Source organism: Anguilla anguilla, chromosome 3 (assembly GCF_013347855.1).
Source record: "Anguilla anguilla isolate fAngAng1 chromosome 3, fAngAng1.pri, whole genome shotgun sequence".
NCBI classification, from domain to species: domain Eukaryota; kingdom Metazoa; phylum Chordata; class Actinopteri; order Anguilliformes; family Anguillidae; genus Anguilla; species Anguilla anguilla.
The window spans coordinates 55,236,326-55,249,517 of record NC_049203.1 but is presented as its reverse complement, the minus strand read 5'-3'; the positions used below and the strand labels follow the sequence as shown (position 1 = coordinate 55,249,517).

General features: G+C 45.5%; 1 protein-coding gene across 4 annotated transcripts in view; it reads right to left on the bottom strand.

Annotated features, from left to right (window-relative positions):
- Positions 1 to 13,192, bottom strand: part of LOC118224015 (connector enhancer of kinase suppressor of ras 2-like) — an 83,135-nt gene that overhangs the window by 10,137 nt on the left and 59,806 nt on the right. For 2 of the 4 annotated variants that reach the window (XM_035411164.1, XM_035411162.1), the window contains 10 exons: positions 11,410 to 11,540; positions 11,018 to 11,229; positions 10,088 to 10,174; positions 5,712 to 5,962; positions 3,190 to 3,224; positions 2,830 to 2,878; positions 1,973 to 2,021; positions 1,506 to 1,675; positions 966 to 1,039; positions 492 to 563 (listed from right to left, as the gene is read on the bottom strand). In XM_035411164.1, coding sequence (XP_035267055.1) covers positions 492 to 563; positions 966 to 1,039; positions 1,506 to 1,675; positions 1,973 to 2,021; positions 2,830 to 2,878; positions 3,190 to 3,224; positions 5,712 to 5,962; positions 10,088 to 10,174; positions 11,018 to 11,229; positions 11,410 to 11,540 — 1,130 coding nt within the window. The remainder of the gene's footprint in view (positions 1 to 491; positions 564 to 965; positions 1,040 to 1,505; positions 1,676 to 1,972; positions 2,022 to 2,829; positions 2,879 to 3,189; positions 3,225 to 5,711; positions 5,963 to 10,087; positions 10,175 to 11,017; positions 11,230 to 11,409; positions 11,541 to 13,192) is intronic. The other 2 variants (XM_035411163.1, XM_035411165.1) reach the window with 1 other exon arrangement.

The following is a 13,192-nucleotide window of genomic DNA, read 5'->3' as shown; positions in this document are numbered from 1 at the left end:
CCGAGATTGTCTGGTCCTTCACCACGGAGTGTGAAAAGCTAACTTTCCGAATGCACGCGCTTCCTTGCAAGATGAATGATTTATACTTCCAGCACCAAAGAAAAAAACAAAATCCCTCTCCTTTCAGCTGACTTAATGCCATGGGTTTCTCCCGGGTGGGAACTGACAAAGGTGTGAACCTCATTCATTGGTTTTCACATTGTTGCAGTATTAATGAGCGTGCTTTTAAGGTAGAGAGATGGGGTGTGAATGCACTTCTCTAACTGAATATGGGTGAGGAAAAAAGAGATTTTTATCACTTTCAATGAGAGAGCTTTTTATCTCTTTCACACCCATACGGGACCAAAAGGGAGACACAGGACCGCCGATTATTATACAGGCTAACAATAGCCTGTATAATAATGGCGGCTAAAGTAATGTTTCTTTGTGACTGCTAATGCAATCTGTCATTTTAGACACAAATGCTGAATGCATTCACAGGCGTTCCGTACCTGTTCATCTCCTCCAAACAGTCAGTGGCGAAGAAGAAACTCTTGATTTTTGGGTGACAGGCCTTGAAGGCACTGTGGGCAACAGAGATAGAGAGAGTGAGTCTGCCTTTCTGGAAAAGGCCATTAGAGTGATAGAACCCCCACATATTCAACTTCCCCTTATTCCTGAGAGAGGTGGGAGCATCAGGGAATTTTGTGTTTTGTGGAACTCTGTGTGAACGGACAGACCCACATGCCTTGCTGTGAGAAAGAGGGCATAGGATGGCACGCACACGCATACACATACATGCGTTTGGACACACACAGCTCCCCCCCTGCACACACACACAAACTCATGTGCGTGGATAGAAGTCATTTTTCAGTACATAGCCTCTTTGATGTAAAGATGGCATCTAGAGCAGTCCAGTGCCAGCCTCTTTTAATGACTAAATTTAGCATAGGAAGTCTGTGGGGGGAAATGTGCAAAACGCTCACAATTTCCGGCGGCATTCGATGGCTCTGTCTATCCTGAACTCCGGTAGACTGATGAAGCCTTCAGCCTTCTCATCCTGCAAGAGAGAGGAAGGGGGGAGGGAAGAGAGAGAAGAAATAGAGGAGGGAGACAGAGACAGGAAGAAGACAGAGACAGCATTACACCTCACATCCCAGAATAAGACTCGGGTGGGAGACAAATGAATGGTTACTGAGATTTCTGATGCAAGACGTGGGATTTGCGATGAAAGATCGTGGTCCTTCGGCACGTTTGAGCTGGTATGGGGTAAAACAGTACGTGTACTGGAGAGAGCCTGTCCTGTCAGAAAACAGGAGCCACCAGCGCTCGTGTGAGTCCACAGCACTGCACACCAGCTGAGACAAAGGGATTACATACATAGGGCACAAGCGTATCGAGAAAAACTCATCAACCCAGTGCACTGTATGACTGTGGGGGTTTTTCTGAACATAGGATGCAGATTTTGTGGCTGGCTGCTCCTAAGGAGGTACTGCTGAGGTCACTCAGTCGGGGGAGACGCTTACGTTCTGATTGGTGTACCAGTAGAGGGAGGAGTCCTTCAGGATGAACCAGTACTTCTTCCACTTCTGGGTGAAGTAGCCCTTGGCGTCCTTCTTCTTCCACAGCCAGCCCTCGCAGTCGCCGTGCCCCAGGTCCTTGCAGGAGATGCGCCGCCGGCTGCCGCTGGTCAAGCCTGGCGGGGAGGGGGGGGGGGGGGGGGTGTAGCAAAGAGGGTAACAAGGAGGGAACCCCAAATATCCCCAAGGGAAAGCACAACGAAACCTGCACTGCATCCTGCACTAAGCCCTCGTTCCTGTCAATCCGACAATGCCATGCAGCTCCTGCTCTTTACATATCAAACCGGAACTTCTCCTCTTATTCCAGAGGGGTCCAGAGCCCTTACTTACTCACTATAAGCCATTTAGCTCCCAACAGGATTGTAGCATTGAATATCAACCTCGCGGTCAAAACAGAAAGCTGCACAGCTCACCTTTGGTTCTCTTTTTGGTCTTAGTTCTTAAGGAGGCATAATGAAAGGACTGCAGTAGAGAGAGACAGCAAGAGAGAGAGAAGGAGAGAAATAAAGAGAAAGAGAGAGAGATTAGGAGGATTGATGCAGGGCAGCTGCTAATCCCAACAGGAGGGTCTGTCTGATTTCAGAGACAGTGAACCATGCCGTGCTACAAATCTAGACATCAGGATCAGAGGTAGGTCCTCTGCCAGACATTAGAATCAGTGGCAGGTGCTCTTTCAGATATTATAATCAGGGTCAGGTACTCTTCCAGACTTTAGTATCAGAGGCAGGTACACTTGATGGAAAGAAATAACAAAAGTGAAGAAAAAAAAGAAGGAACTGTTTCCACCCCCTGTGTCTGCCTGATGTTTAAATAATGTGCTATTGATCTGGCGTTGAAGGCACTCTGCTGCACATTGCAGTTATCGGCCAAATGTCCTGTGGGAAACACTCAGGCCTTAAGTCTTAAGTTGAGTTCTCCATTTTCTTGGGAGGAATATATAACAATTAGCTTACAATTATACAGCTGGATATTTTACTTGCATTGCAATTAGCTTACAATTGTACAGCTGGATATTCATTAATATTCAAATCAAGTGTCTTTCTCTGGAGATAACGGTAGGATCCTATCCAGGATTCAAACCTGCAGTCCTAAACCCCGGTGGCACCCAGTAGGTTCTCAAGCATTTTAAAAATTCCCACAATGCAGTTCCTCCATTTCTCTTTTTTGCATGACAAGTTGCATCGCAGTGATTTAAAGTAACTACACTGCTTTTGGATGTGTGTTGTAAATTTCAAGTCGATCACAATTTTACCTTTAACGATAGACATACCTTCCTCATGGATGTGCTGCTTTGTCTGTCCATACCAGAACCAGCATACCTGCCAATGGGTAAAAGAAAAGGTGGAGCTGAGAGGACATATAACTCCAGCAGCTACACACATCTCTGTTAGGATAATGTTATTCATTATCCCACACTATTCAAGATAGTGATGGTAATTATGATGTTATGTATTATTTACATGTAAATGTAAATGTCTTTTGGCAAAATAACTTACAAAGCCATCATGTAGCATAACACACATAGAATGCATTCAGAATATTTATTATTTACTATATACTGTCTTTTGAAATTATGCTGTTGATGACGCTAACCCCTAACCAACAAGCAAGGAGAAGTGTTGCCACTTACCTGTCTGCATCTGCACGCAACGTGTCTCCAGCTCTCTGGAAGAACACAGGAGACAGAGGGTCGTTAGTGAGAAGGACACACTGATATAGAACACACAGAGCTCACACCTCCAGCTGCAGTGTGTTTTGCTTGTTCATGTTCATGTTCATGTTGCACTATAGCATGTTAAAAGCAACAAAAAAGCAACATGGGTGCTGTGCACGTGAATGTGTTTTTGTGTATTTGTAAGTGTGTGTTTGTGTTTTTCACAGTTCTAAATACCAGCACCATCGAGGACAAGGCACTCAAAAACATTCAGACGGAGATCTATGAGGGCCACAGAAGCAGAGATCAGTGGGTAATGTTGTCCTGAAAGAAGAACCCAGGCATCCCACTGTGCCAGAGCGTCACTGCAACTTGCTTCTCCCTCTCCACCAATCTCATAAGCTCATACTAAAACTGTGACACAAATTCGGCCAACCAATTTACCTCGAGGCCTACGAAAGACTGCTCCCCGCCCCCTCAACTTCCAAATCCCCCCTTGCCCAAACCACCTCCCAGCCCCCAGTGCAAATCCGGCCCCCCCAGCCAGCGAGCACGAATCACATCTTTCCATCTATTATTAAGTTGAGCTGAGGATCTTCGCACCTCGGGGGAACGGTGCGTATTTATAGCGGACGCCTCATGACGGGGACGTGTCTTGACGTGGCTCCCGGTGCAGACTTGCGCTGGCTTTCTCTCTTCCCTCTCCAGCCCCTGGGTCCGCGCGATACGTGTGATCTGATTGGCCGCTGCTTCAGGCTCATCTATCGGGCCCTCGCAGGCACGTGGGCCATAGCAACGCGCGATCGTCGCCTCCATCCCCTCCCGTCCTTTCCCGTCAAGAGACAGCAGGGTGCAAACCCTGCCCCATAGCAGCCCGCAGTGCTGACTGAATCCATGCAAACGGCCGGCCCTATTATACAAACTGCAGTCAATAGACCAGTCAATTGAAATTGGGTGGAATCAAATCAATTTGTGTTTGATCTATACCTATGGAATTTCGTTTAATCACATCCCATGCCCCTATCTCTCTCTCTCACTCTCTTTCTCTCTGTTTCTCTCTCTCTCTCTGTCTCTCGCTCTATCACACTCTTTGGTCTGCACAAATCTGCAGAGGGATTTCAGATCTGTACCTATGCTTACGCTCCAGGGGAACAGGCAAATGGGGCAGAAACTTGGGCTAGCTCATCAGTTGCGGTCCATCAGGAACCTGCTGATTCCCTCCCTGCGTCGTTGTGAAACCCCTGCCTGGCACAAATGTGGCAGAATGAAGCCCGTACTACAGGGAGCGAGTCTGTGCAAATGGCCTGCACGCCCTACATCTCTCAGACTGACTGCCTTTGTAGCTCCAGCTCCGTGTACTGGGGGGTGCAATAACCGGCTGTCTCCACGGCAGAGAGCACCGCGTTGCTATGGTAGGTCGCCCCAGGCGACGTGATGTAGAGCCGTGCTCTGAGTGCACCGTTATCTGCATGAGTGACAAGGAGAGCTCAAGGCACCTTCTTTTTCTTTTCACATGAATCAAAATATTTGAATGAACAGTCAGACAGCCTTCATTGGTTGGATTTTCCCGTGGTAACTTGGCTGAAAGAAACGCATTTGCCTTTAAGATCAAGAGGAGGTTTAAGGGTTCAAATCCAGTTTGGCGGCAGCGTGGACTGGCTTAACAGCTCGTCAAATGGAACATAACCCCGGGGACACAAAGACAACCAAAAAAATAAACAAAGAAATTATCACATGAAATTCAGTGTCAATCTCAAAGCTAATTTCCATGACAACCCTTGCAGAGTCCACATGCAGAGAAGGACCAACGCCTAATCAGGGCTCCAACACAGTATTGATCTGTCAGTCAGAAGCTGGTAAATATGAGGGGAAAGATAAGCCATGTGTTTACATTGGGATCTCACAGAGGGTGCGGCATAGACATGCATATTTAACTAGGCAGGCAGGCGCACCTTCAGCTAACATAAGCTTGAGAAGTCCTCAAAGTAAGCCTGTACTAGGCATGCTGAGGGCAAAACATTAGACCTCCCATTAAAATGAATGGGGAATATCAGACTTTTCAAGGTAAAATAAAACTTATGATGGTATTCTGAAACTCGATTAACAATCGTTACGTTTCATATGAAAAGCAGATTGTAAAAATATGTAATAAGTACTAAAATATGCACATTTAACATATTTTCCCTAGACTTCTGGACCAAAACAGCCATTGTTCCACAAACTTCTACACATAATGAAATATATGATCACGAATTGACCGATCAGGTTTTCTTTGGTAGTTAAATCATCTTGGTTTTCTACACACAATTCAATGGGCAGAAATCTCTTTTGCCCTCAACAACAGTACAGGCTGTTTCCCGTTATTTCCTAGGCTTCACTGCCTGGCCCCTCCTACCCGCTCCAGTTCCCATGTATGCTCTATGGGGTGCGGTCATTGTGTTTCATGTCCGTGTTGTTTGTGCCATGTGCTCCCTGCAGAGGCCCACACTGATACTCACGTGGTAGAGAGGAACGGTGTTGCTCTCGGGCAGTGGGAAGGGCAGCCCCTCGGGGGGGCCTGAGTCCAGCCTGACGGTGGAGGCCAGCAGGGAGTTGGGGCTGATGGGAAAGCTGGGGCTGCTGGGGCTCTTGCCCTTCTTGCGGGAACGCCGGCCCGTGTCGCGCTTGCATTCCCGAGGCGCCTCCGGCTCCTCCTGGATCACCAGGATCTTGTCGTCGCTCAGGTAGCGCAGGAGAGAGCTGTCCGAGTCTGTGCACAGGGGCGGACGGAGAGAAGGAGGAGGGAGGCTAGCCGGTTAGCAAACCGCCTGCGTGAAAACGAGGCCCTCAAAATACTCACTACGCTCTGTTTGTGCTGACCCTGCTCGCTGGCGGAGAACAATGGTGAAAAAATATCCAACAATAAGAACAATAGCGCTGGCACCTCAACAGAATATAAAAAATAAGGGGAGAATGATCTATGGACAGAACTGGAGAGCAAATGTGAAAAGTATTTAGAACTGCAACTCCCATATATACGTTTTCCACCCTTTGGCTGATCTGAAAGCTTTTCCTTGAATGATATACTCAGGTTTATTTTATTGTTTTTTACTCAACCATAACCAAGACAAAAATGGCAAAAATGATTTGGTAATTAAACACACGAAACATTTCAGGCTATTGCGATGTATTAGGCATTTGCAGTTAATAGGATTTGTCTTTTATCAGGCCTTTAGACAGACGGACAGAATCTTATCTTTTATCTAATCAACTGGCTTTGAATGCATGACATACCCAACCCTCAAGAACCACGATTGGCGAAAACATAACTAACCCTTCCCAGCTCGAGAAACAGGTGATTTAGGATGATGAGAAAACAGTATGGGTAGTTCATCTTGAGGACCAGGGCCCAGGGCCTCGTCTCTCAAAAGCAATTTGTGAAGATTTTCAGTCGCACCTCGCAATAGCTTGTCCAAATGCATTTCACGAAAATGCATCACTGGCTAATCATAAATAAAAGCGCAATGACCACAGGCCGCCTGAACATTCGGTTCTTTTCCTGCAATTATGGCGCGAGATGTAGATTGCCAGGGCATGAAATATTACATTTACGCAACCGTCTTGACAGAGAGCTTAGATCAAACACTAACAGCAGCATGGCCATACCCGTCTTGCGTCAAGTGTTCCCTTATAAAAAAGAAGCACATCAAAGTTTTTAAAGTATACTTCAGTGCATCACATTTACTTTTAAAATATATTTGAAGTTTTTGTTTTTTTTAAAGTACATTGTAAAACTAAGTATATCACTTTAGGATACAAAGCTTAAAAAGTAGGTCATAAATCTACACTTAAAGTATAGTTTCAGAAAATATTTAGTATACTTAAATTGGCCAATTTAAAGTTTTTAAAGTTTTTTTTTAAACTGTGATCTAAGTTTACTTCCAGAAAGTGAAGTGAAAGTGGATTTAGTTCAGAAAAAATGTGTACACAAGGCATACTTTTATACCCTTGTTTTCTGGAAGGGACAAAAGGTCTCCACTTCCTGGCAGCCAGCAGGCTTCTTGAGGTTGTCGTACAATGCCCAGGAATAAGCAAAGCCTCTGCATCCAGAGCAACCAGTGACAAGTATGCACACCGTGTACTCTCCAAAAAGTCCTTGGTGCAATTTAATGGGTCACAAATTTCCATCAGGGCACTGACCGAGAACATACTTTTGTTTGTAGAAAAGGGTGCCACTTGATAAGGATACTTTGTGTGTGATGCTAATCGCAGAGTATTAGATGCCATAATTACCCTGGGAGCACACAAAAGCTACATTTGTAACAACAGTGATTTGTGTCACTGCTTCATCAGAGGTGACATTACTGATGGATGGCTTCTAGGTGCCAGTGGGTTGAACAAATCTGAACATTACAAATAGCATAATACTTAATGTTACTGTAAAGTGTAGGCCTACTGGGGAGACCTCATAAACAACCAAAATAAACAGTACAAATTTTTTCCACCCTCCAGATACCCCTTGGAAAGGCACTTGTGGCCAATCCACCTAGAGCAGAAAAGCGCTACAATGTTGCGTAAATGCGTGAAACCAAAAAAAAAGGCAGGGGGATGAGAACAATTGCCGATTTACTAATTGCCTACCTGAACGCGTTTTGCAACATATGTTTATTGCTTGCATTTGTGAATTCTGTGCGAAACACTCCAAACAGAGCAGGATAATTCTATCGCATCTCGCAGAGCTCAGCTCCCATGTTGCAACTTTCATAAAATGAGCCCCAGGCTTGAAAAGCCATCTGTAAAGAGTGTTTTTTCCTTAGATGAAGCTGCTACTTACACGTGTCATCTATTCGTGGGGCCAGTGAAGAAGGATGGGGGGGGAGGCTTGCTGGAGTGGGCGGTGACTATGTATAGCTTGGGGTGTGTGGGAGTAAGGCCCAGTTGTCCACCCACCAGGGGCTGATGTTAATGCGATTCATGGACTTTCAGAGAAACACGCTGCTGTCGATTTGCTAGCGCCGCCTGAATGCAAATTGGGAGTGTGGCGTGTGACTGGAAGCAGAAAAGGGTGGGCTGGTTACACCCCCCCTCCCCCCCCCAGCTCCTCCACACCGTCCCCGTCTCAGTCCACCACCATGCACATGAGCTTCTCTCTTTGGGGGGGAGGAGGTAACAATGACTAGCCCATATGGTCAATACCTCTATTTGTATGCTTTGGCAAGGTTGACAATAAATAAATGGCGAAAGAAAAGCATCCTAGTGCATTTCGCCACAGCAGAAACTGCACTGCTCTTGTGCGCTCAGGCTATTTCCTGATCACACGCAAAGCCTCCTTGGTTCATGTGACTCCCTGTGACAGGAAATTAAAGCGAGACCCCCACACCCACTAATAATTAAGTTAGGCATGTAGCATCCCTTACATTCAGAAAACAACCGATAGAAAAATCCTCTGCACAGTTGTTTTCCATGGCAAGTAATAACTGCATTTTTCAAGACACTATTAATCTATAAAATCTAAAATAAATTATTAAACTGACATGTTCTAAATGTGGAAAGGCCATAAATTATGGAATAAACAAGAAAAAGATTTATAATACTAGAGTTAAAAATGCTAACAGCTATTGGTAATAAAATATAAAATAAATAATAAAATAAGGTAACACAATAAAGTTAGGCACTGAATGTGACACAGAGAAAGCAGAGGAGTCAGTCATCACCAAAGGTGCAGATGGAACCAATGTTATATTCTCTAAAATTGATTCTCATCCCACTCTTCCTCTCTTATGTCCTTTAGGAGGAAGGTTCTCCCATAATTTCCTGCCCTGCCTGGTGGCAAGAGGCTAGCCTAATTAAATCTGATAATACGCACCAAATCGAGCTCCAAATCCAGTCACACCAGTAACTCGAGTCACCCCCACACTACACTGCATCCTCTCCCAAATCTGTGTTCAGAATCTATTATTAACGCTCTTAGATGTGAGGTCATGCATTTATGCATGTGTCTGCAGTTCATTTTCTGTTTGTACAGTATTTCTGCTCTCTGTATTTGTTTATTCATTTGCCGACTGCCGTTCATCTGATTACAAGAGCCTGGATCATTCAATGTGTTCATTCTAATCCCAGTTACTGGAAAAATAAATAAGAAATTATAATAAAAGTATTATAATTGTAATTATTTTTAAAATCACTCCTGATATTGAATATAACTAATATGCCATATAGCCTACAGTCGAGGCTCAGCAGGGCCGCAATGGATAGAGAACAGGAGATACATGGACGAAGTGTTAGATTTAACCTCCATATGTTTGCAGAGTAAATATTAAGTACCTGCAAATCATGAATCTATCCAATTGACTCTGAAGGATCATCCCATCTACAGATGACAGGGATATAATGGGTCTGTGTACATATGGATTTATACAAAAATGCTGCAGAGTTCAGTGAAAGACATTTGCTCCTACTTCATACCTACTTTGTGTCCACATGTTTAACATACTTCCAGGAAGGTTACACAGTAAATTAATGCTGAGGCAAGACTGTAGAGACAAAGTTGGTATTCACAGGTGCCCACCGTGCAACTAGAATGATCCTGTGTTGATTTTTGTCAGATGTATGACACATCAGTTATAAAAAAAAAAAACCAGACCCAGGTTAATTAGAGACCACAGAAGAATAATTGGAAAATGTGGCTAGAGAACAGAAAACGGCAGAATGCTTGGAGCCATGCGCACAGCAATAGCGTGATGAAAAGCGATGCAAATGAAGTCCCTGTGCGCCTGTGGAAAGGGGGCACTATGACTTTACTCATACTGACTGCGACGCGTGGCTGTCTGGATGCTACGCCTGGCCTGCGTATCGAGGGCGCTAGCTGTGTGGCGGTTGGGGTGGCCTGACCCACCTCTGCTGCCCCTCTTGTACATACTGGGCTCCTTGGTTTCCGTCATCCAATTGTACTCCGTTGGCATGGAAACTGGCCTGAGGTCACCTGAAAAGAAGTCCAAGGAGCACGTCAACCAGAGTGCGTGGGGGTGGGCGTGCGAGGGAGAGAGGGAGTCAGGAGCATGTTAACCGTAGTGCGTGGAGCTGGGCGTGCGTGGGCGGGGGGGGAGGAGTGGTCAGGTGGAGAGATTTGGGGCGTGGGGGCGGGGCGTCAGTCCAGGTGTTGCGGAAATTACAAAGGGAATGTAAAGAGGAAGAGGCAGCAAGGAGAAGTGACTATCGGGAGAGTGAGAGAGAAAAAGAGAGAGAGAGAGAGAAGGCAGAGCAAAAAAGAAGATTGCTTATAGCGAAAGGGAGTGAAAGATTAGAGTGTGAGAGGTAAAAAGGGAGTGAGGAAGACAAAAGTTAGCGAGCGTGTGCGAGGGAGGAGGGCACACGTGCTTCCAGTGTAGGAGATAAGGTGAGCGCCTCACAGTTTAGCGTCAGCCCAGCCACCACACTGCGCCTCCCTCTGCCGGGGCTGTTCTGGTGGATAAGGCCCACAGGCCCTATCTTTGCACTAGCAGGCATGGCGGTCTCTGAACAAGTCGTCCCCAGCCAAGCTATGCGGGACGGTTCCCTTTTCTAGCGCGCCGATAGGAGCTGGTGGCTGGCTGGAGATGCGATCTACTCCTGGCGTGCAGAAGGCGCATAGCAAACGACCAGGGGAGCCGCGCGTCTGTGGATCTGTCCCAGTGAGCCTCGGTCACGGTGACAGAGACCTGGAGAGATGGAGCTGATGGAAGCAGGGCTAAGGAAGCGGGCTAGCGGCACATGCAGGCACACACAGAGGGAAAGAGCCACGGGGCGTGGCATGCACGAGGCCGAGGGAGCGGGGCTCCCGCCTTACCGTGAGTCGGGGTCTTCTCTCTCCTGCGGACCCCCGTGGAGCGGCCCCGGTCGTACTCGGGCCCCAGGTGCACGCCCTCGCCCTCCATGAAGGTGTAGTACCTGCCGCTCTCGTGGTCGAGGTAGTAGCTGGGAGAGTCGGAGCCCTTCATGCCCGACTTGCCCATGCTGTACTTGCTGATGTCATCGCAGGACATGACGGCCATCTCGTCCCTGCAGGGGAGGAAGGGAAACCCCATCAGAGTCCTGAGCCATGCTAAAGCACTGGGAGAACACCTGCTTAAGAACAGTTCTGCTGAATCTTTAGTATCAAACTCAAGCAGCATGCATGATTCACTAATATCACATTGTAGACTTTGAATTGGAGAGGCTATGATGAGCTGGCCTGCTTACCGGGGTCCATAGAGTCCTGAGACAGGGGACAGAATGAAAACATCCTGCATGTTGGAACCGTCCATTGTGGAAGACATACCCATGGTGCCAGTTGGAGTGATGGGGTCACTGGTAGGGCTGGTGAGAATTGGCTAGAGAGACAGGGAAAGAGAGAAAGATAGAGAGAGAGGAAGGGAGGAAGAGCGGGAGAGAGAGAGAGAGAGAGAGAGAGAGAGAGAGAGAGAGAGAGAGAGAGAGAGCTGTCAGCGTCAGTAACCTTTTCCAATATGCCGCATGCTCAGACTCAGCTCTGTTAAACAAATCTGAACAAGCCAAAACAAATCTTAAATAAATCTGAAAAACACATTCAGAAAGGCATATTAACCTTTACAAAGATAGAAGTAATAGCAACCTGACGAAAATATATGTGGTCACAGTGAGACGGGTGAAATTGATATCTACTACACTTATCCTCATCTGTGGAAAACATTCAGAATTAAAAGAACTTAAAAATTTGAGTCAGACTGAAACATTTTTCATTCCATGAAAGAGAGAAATTTTTTTTAGTTTTACTATAAGAGATCCTATAAGATAGCACCATAACTGTGATGAGGGAGAGAGGAAGAAAGAGATAGAAGCACAGACCAAGAAAGATAGAGTAAGAGAGAGAGAGAGAGAGAGAGGGAGAGAGAGAGAGGGGTCAGACAGACAGACACAGAGAGACACAGAGACTAAGAAAGATGGTTGAAGCATCAAGATCCTGCTATCAGTGGCATATCCTACCCAGGGACAGATTTCAGCCTAACACCTTTGGAGACACAATCAGTTACCTAATGGGGTGAAAGTAACACAGACTTCTTGTGGCAAGGAAGAGTGTTCAATCACAATTTCAGTGAGGTACTGTAAAAAGCCAAGACCTGGCTCCTGCATGTAGTATAGAGGAAAGAGCCATAGGGTGGTATGAGAAGCAGTAAACAATGATTGTCCAGAAAACATTCAGATCTTAAGAAATCAAATATAACTGTACACTAGGGACAACAAACTACAATAAACTACAAATGACATATACCTAGGATTCAAGATTAATTCCAATGTGAATTTCAATCATACCTATACAGAACCGTACGTTTGGGACTTTTCAGGGTTTGCTACAGAAATAACCTCGGTGACTACAGACTCTCAGCCCTTGGGAACATTGACTTCTCTACCTTCTGTAAACACACAGAATCCAGATACAACTTTGCATAGCCTCACAATAATTATTATTTTGCCTTTTTTCCTTCTTTTTCCTGCCGATTTAATCATCACAATTGATACATAATCAATAATTCTCCCCATTAGACATGTAGCTACATCTGCCCATAACATCTGATCAAAGTAGTCTGAGCAAAGTAGCCAATTGCATGATTCTCAAACACGCAGGCAAAATGGACATATAAGGAAATGCACATATGATGCTATTTCAGCCAACAGAACATGACAACCTTGTAGTCACCATCTTTTTTTGCTTGGAAGCTAGCCTGCTTGCTTAGTAGTGAACTACTACTGTTAACTACATTTTAACTAGGCTACTGTAGCTACCTTGCAAACACCACATTTCTAAATGAAAATTAGCTAGGCACTAATTAGTATTTGGCTGGGAACATTTTTGATTGATATAGAAATTGTGGGGCCCACTTACAAAGAAGTTTTTGCCAATGGATGGATATAGAGATACATAAATAAATAAAGAAATAAATAAATGAAAGAATGAATTAATGAATGAATATCCTCTATGTAGACCAGCAAATACCAAACAATGCAT